Source organism: Fringilla coelebs (genome assembly GCF_963513975.1).
Source record: "Fringilla coelebs genome assembly, contig: SCAFFOLD_50, whole genome shotgun sequence".
NCBI classification, from domain to species: Eukaryota; Metazoa; Chordata; class Aves; order Passeriformes; family Fringillidae; genus Fringilla; species Fringilla coelebs.
The window spans coordinates 149921-156236 of NW_028167515.1; the positions used below are offsets into that span (position 1 = coordinate 149921).

Consider the following 6316-nt stretch of genomic DNA (forward strand, 5'->3'; position numbering starts at 1 on the left):
TCAGCTCCCCACCCTTGGCTCCATGCCTCAGCAAAGTCCCCTCCTGCAGACTGGGAATGCTGGATCCAGCTGCTGCTGGAACCACCTGAGTGCATGCCCTGGGCTGCAGTGTTCCCTCTTAGCAGGACCCTTAGCCCTCCTCAGCCACCAATGGCCATTTTGTGTCCCAGGTGATTCACTGTCATCCAAAGGGAGAGAGGTCAGAGAAAGCCACAGGAAAAGAGGTGATGGCAGAGAACATGTCCTGATCCACTGTCAGCAGAAAGCTGGAGCCTGTCTAGGGGAGGGGGTTGTCGGTGAATGCAGTTAAGCAGAGCATCCCCAGTGCAGGGGGTTTCCCAGACTGTGCACCTGATTCTTGAGGAATTTAACCCTGATCCTCCTCCCTGAACTCCACCCTCATGGCTTTACAAGCCCATCATGGACGTGGGCAGGCTGGTGGATCAGAGAACAGCATCAACAGGACAAAGCAGCAGCTGTGACATCCTCTATCAAATCAGGTTTGTGGTTTCCACCAGAGCAATCTCTGTCCCACAGGGCAGGCAGCACCTGGAGGGGACCCTGAGATATGACACCCAGCAGAAAACTGCAGCAAGCAAATGGGAGCTGGAGGCAGCACGGGGGGTAGAGCCCCACAGACAGGCCCCTCTGGGCACTAACATGCTGTGCTGCTCAGATTGCTGCAGCTGCAGAGGAGAGAGGGGTTCTGCCTCCAAAGGGGCTGGACAAGGCAGTTTGGGACTTCTGGTTGTTCTTTCTTCTGTTTGCTTGTTTCTCCATTAGAACACAGAGGACACCTCACAGCTGCTGCTGCAGCCACCGAATCCTTTGCACAGAGGGCTGAAGCACGACGCAGGCAGCACCTCGCGGGGGATGGCGCCATCCCGACCCAGCCGCTATTCTTGGGGGTTCAGGGATGTCCCTTCCCGAGCTCTGGGCTGCTGCTAGCATTGGACTCTGCTCAGTTCTTTTTGTTCTTGGGGGTGTCATACTTCCTCTTGCTCGAGTACCAGAGCAGCAGAGGGATCCCGATGGAGGGCAGGGTCATCACGCCAAATGCTGCCCAGTCCAGCTAGAGGGAGAAATTGTTAAGAGAAAAGTCAAAACAATCCAGGCAAGGGAAGTCTTAGAGCAATGAGGTCAGAGGAGGAGAGGGAGGGGAGACCTCACACTGTCTGCAGCTTCCTCACATGGGCAAGCAGAGGGGCAGGTGCTGACCTCTGCCTTCAGTGACCAGTGGCAGGATCCAAGGGAGTGCCCACAGCTGTGTCAGGACAGCCGACATTAAGGCTGGATATTAGGAAAAGGCTTTCTCTCAGAGGATGGTCTCCCAGGCACTGCAAGAGGCTCTCCAGAAAAGTGGTCACAGCACCAAACTTGACAAGAGCTCAAGGAGTTTGGATAGGGCTGACAGGCGCATGGTTGGGATTCCTGGGGTTGTCCTCTGCAGGGCCAGAAGTTTGACTCCACAATCCTTGTGGGTCCCTTCCAGCCCAGGAGACTCTAAGATTCTACTCTCAGATTTTCTGCCTCAAATGCTACAAAGCTTTTCACAGAGGGAGCTGGGATGGAAACTCAGCTGCTTCTGTGATAGTCCGCTGGAGAACTGACAGGAACTAACTCAGCTCCCTCTGGAGCTCTCCAGGTGACTTCAGGGCAAGCCACACACACCATGTGCAAGCAGGAAGCCACCACACTGGGCTGTAGCTGTCGTGATGCACTTTTCCATTGTCAATTGAAAGGTACTCACAAAGTGAGGGGAGAACCTCCTGTCGAAGTCACGCTGAGCCAGGATTCCTCCCTGCCCGGGAGCACTGGTGAAGCCAACCTGGAAAAGGCAGGGAAAAGACAGGCTTTGCCACCTTTCCTGCTCGCTCCAGAACTGGGCAGGGTGAGAGCAACACAGACAAGCATCACCTCGACCATGCAGCTCCGGGAGCGTGGTCAGGTGTGTCTGCAGGGATTCCATAAATCAGCCACTTACCACCACCTGGGCACCCTCCTGTGCCAGGTACGTGATGGTGGCAGAGGTGAAGTTGAAGTACCCAGCCTTGAGAGGCCGTAAAACCACGGTGTGGGACACATTGCTGGCTCTGGGAGCTGGACGTTAAGGAACACTGCTGTATTTCATCCCAGGAAGAAAAGTGAGGAGATGGGAAAAAGCAACCAGGAGCCAGGTGCCAAAGTCAGTGCTGCTGACAGATCTCAGTGCTCATGGTCACAGACCCACCCAAGGCTGACCCAGCTGCTCCTCCACAGGCAGAGGAACTACCCCAGCACCTGCTCCTGTCTGCAAGGAACTTTGTTTGTACACTGCACCATCCAGAAGAGGAGGGGTTTGGATTTGGCACCCTGTCCAGGCTCTGGAAGGAATTTCAGGGACAACAGATGAAGATAGGACAAAGCTGCAGGATGCTCAGGGGCAAGAAGGAGAGTTGGGAGAAATTTCAAAACATGAAAAGATACGGAGCAATCCTGTCCCACTTGACGCTGAGCATGCCAGAGACGATGCCAAAGTCTTCTGGGGGGAAGGAATCATCCGACAGCTCCACATCTAGAGCAGCACTGAGCACAACAAAGAGATGGATGAGACAGGAATCTTAAAGCTTTGCCATCTGCTCACAGGCTCTGCAGCAAAGTGCACTGACAGTTCCATCTTGACCAAATGGAAGAATTGATTTTTGAGAGATGAAATGTTACCAGCAGAAGATGGGGAGGAGAGTTGAGGTGTCTTACAGGAAGACTGCAGAGGGAGGAAGGCAAAGCTGAGAGAAACAACTTCAAGGACAGGAAAACCACCATTTTTTCCACAACACGATTTGGCAGTTTGCTGAACTTCAGATACTATCCCATGGATACACATGCTGGCCTAAATAATAACCAAATCCCACATATAAAATTACAGGATCTCAATAATGTATCAATTCAACATTACAGCATCATATATTCTTCTGTTAGCAGTACTGCACTCAGTATGCATTACTCTGCCTTAAAAAAAAAAAATCTAAAAAATCAAGATCTCAAAGCCCTTTAATAGTGTCCTACTTTTTGTTCAGTCAGCTTTTCATTCTGCAAATGAAGCTTTTTACCAGCATGGTGGGAGTTCTGTTTTATCTTTGACAGGTCGTTAGTTAAGTCCTGATAGCAAAAAGGAATTTTCATTAAAAAGAATAAATGTGAAAAACAGCTCACAAAGCCAAGAAAGGGAGTTGCATGTGTGGGGAACAGAGTGTCACAGGACACCACAGGAACTATACCGTGCTGGACTGACAGCTTGAGCAGCCATGAGGTGAAAGCAGGCACAATGGAAGAGGAAGGAATAGGCAAATTTCAGGGCCAATCCTTCAGGTGTTGCTGGAAAGCTCAGAGTTACAGGGAACAAAAGCAACAGCATATCACGGAGCTCAGAAATTGCCTTGTACCCTGCAGCCACACAGAGAACATTTGCTTCGTTACTGAAGCCTGGACAGGGCTTACCTGGAGCCAACATTGTAGATGTTGTACTGCAAAGTCAAGTCCTTGCCCTCCACTGCATATCTGTTTAACAGGGATTTAGAGGCCAGGAGCCTGGCACCATCCTCACAGTGAGCCACAGACACCAGGGCAAACACTGCAAGAAGCGGGAGCTTCATCTAGAAACACAAAGAAATGGAATTGATCATCTGAAATCTCTGAACTTGCCTGTGAGGATGTAAGAATTGGCAAAGCAGTGTCCCAGATCTGCAGCCATGGAAGAAAAGTTCACAGTCTTCTCCCCTTTCAAAGCCCTGGCAAGTACCACTCCCTTTTACAGAATACGGAACATCCTGAGTTGAAAGAGACCCAAAAGGATTATCAAGTTCAAGCCCTGGCCCTGCACATCTTAATAATGGGCAAAGCTTTCAGATCACTAAGCCTCTTCTAGTAACTTCCAGAGCAAAACCTTTGGTAATTAACAATTTCATCAGTTTTAGCAACTAATGGCTAATTGCCTTGCAAAGCCTGGCAACTTTCCAGTGCTGTCTTACACAACAGAATTAGTTCTTAGAAAGCACAGCTCCTCACTTCCAACATTATTGTTCCCTATTTCCAGCCACTGAGAACCACCAACTCCCTCTAGTGGCTTTTATGGATCCTCTGCACAGGTCCCTGCTTCAAGCCACGTAGTCTGACTTATCCAAACACAGTGCCTCTGCAGCCACTCTGCTGAGAGGACAAGGAGACAAGAGGAACACTACAGATGTGACCAGTGAGGACACTTGGTGGGGCTTTTAAATGCAAAAACTGCTGAAATATCAGGGCCTCTGTCTTCCACAGTCACAGGGTGCTTGGGGTTGGACAAGACTGTAGACTGAGAGTGGAGCCCTGGAAAATGTTAAAGATAGAATCTGAAAATGTTAGGCTTTGTGTTTTCCCAGATCAACTGCACCTGCAGAGGCAGTATGATAAATGATATAATTGTTAGATGTGATGATTGTTTAGTAATTAAATATAATTATTATATAATCATAAGAAGAATAATGAGAAACTATGTTGGAAATTTATGGGGGGCTATGCTTAGCTGAAATCTATGTATACAATAGAACAATATAAGTTTAATAATTAACATGAAAGTTATATAACGATAGAATATAAAAACATGTTTATCTCAACTGTATGGTCGGAGATTTGGGTTTGTACCCCTGACACCCAGAGCTCTTCAATACAAGCACCTGCATATAATCATTCTTGTGATTATGTGTTTCCAAACGCTAACAAGACCAATTGCACCCCCCTATCATGGGCAAGGAAACCTTCCACTACACCAGGTCGCTCCAAGCCCCATCCAACCTGGCTCTCAACGCTTCCAGGGACGGGGCAGCCACAGCTTCTCTGGATAACCTGTGCCAGTGACTCACCTCCCTCACAGGCACCAATTTCTTCCCAATATCCCATCTAACTCTGCCCTCTGGCAGGGGGAAGCCTTGTTTTCTCACTCCAGGCCCTTGTCCAAAGTCCCTCTCCAACTATCCTGGAACCCCTGTAGGCCCTGGAAGGGGCTCTAGGGTCTCCCTGGAATCCTCTCCAGATTCAACACCCCCAGCTCTCCCAGCCTGTGTCCAGAGCAGAGGGGCTGCAGGATCACCTCTGCAGCCTCCCTGGACTGACTGCAGCAGCTCCTTGTGCTCGGGCCCCAGAGCTGGAGGCAGCTCTGCAGGGGAGGGTCTCAGCAGAGCAGAGGGGCAGAATCCCCCCCTCACATGCTGCCCACGCTGTTGGGGATGAACCCAGGACAGTGTTGGCTTCCTGGGCTCCCAGTGCACGGCATGCTGAGCTTCTCGTCAACGTCCCATGCCCCCACATCCTTCCCAGGGCTGCTCCCCATCCATTCTCCCCCAGGCTGTTTGTATTTCGGGTTGCCCCGATGCAGGTGCAGCACCTGCCCTTGGCCTCGCTGAACCTCCCGGCCTTGGCACGCACCCAGAAGCCCTTCCTTCCCCCCAGTCCTGCCCTGCTACAGCAGCGCACGCAGCCCAGGCTGCTCCTGCCCACGCACGAAGCCCAGGGGCCCAGAGGGGCTCAAGGACACCTCTCAACAGGGAACCGCCCCGTTTCACCCGCGCTGCCCGCGGAAGACCCCGACTCTGACGCTCCAGCGCCAGAAACCGGCCGGTCCTTCCTGGCCCCTGAGAGCCCACGAGCGATCCTCTCCTACGGACCTTTCCCAGCGCCCCCCGCTCCGTCCCGAGGCCCGAGGACACGACCTCCAGCCGCCCCGGGCCTCCCGCCCCTCACCATCTCTCCCGCCGCCAACGCCGCAAAGACGAGTCAGCGCCACCGCGGCGGAAATGACGCCCACGAACGGCGATGATGAGAGCCCTATGCCCTCTGGGAAATGGAGTCTAGGCCCGTGCACACTCAGAGACTCCGCGCCTGCGCAGGGCGTGCTTCCTGCGCTGCCCCATTGCCCAGTGGTGGTGGAAGTAGCGGCGGGCGCCGCGCCGTGCTGGGCCGGGCTTGTCGTAAGGAAGGCTTTGGAGAAGAGCAGCAGGTCTCGGCACCACAAGTAGCTCTGGCCATGCGAGCAGCCGGCCCAGGTCCGTGAGGGATGTGTAAAGCAGCGAGGAAGGAGAGAAGGAGCAGGGCCAAATTCCTCAAGAATCAGGTGCACAGAACCCCAGGGTCTCCATTCCTGCACTCAGGACTTCCTGCTTGATTCACTCCCCGAAGACAGGCTGCAGCCTTCTGCTGCCGCGGAACAGGACGTGTCCCGACCTCCCTAGTGCAAGGCCAGCAGCATAAGAAACCTGTTGGTGTTTCCAGCGCTGGAAGCCTCGAGAGCTCCCCTGTGCCCATA

At 52.6% G+C, this 6316-nt stretch overlaps 1 protein-coding gene across 1 annotated transcript; it reads right to left on the bottom strand.

The window, feature by feature from the left end:
* Nucleotides 1-254: 254 nt before the first annotated feature.
* Nucleotides 255-5805, bottom strand: LOC311165796 (translocon-associated protein subunit beta). Its single transcript, XM_084227299.1, has 6 exons — nt 5755-5805; nt 3478-3632; nt 2467-2565; nt 1985-2093; nt 1751-1828; nt 255-1072 (listed from the first exon to the last, which is right to left on the bottom strand). Exons 1-6 carry the CDS (start codon nt 5755-5757, stop codon nt 962-964), a joined length of 555 nt encoding a protein of 184 aa, XP_084083425.1. The 5' UTR covers nt 5758-5805; the 3' UTR covers nt 255-961.
* Nucleotides 5806-6316: the final 511 nt, after the last annotated feature.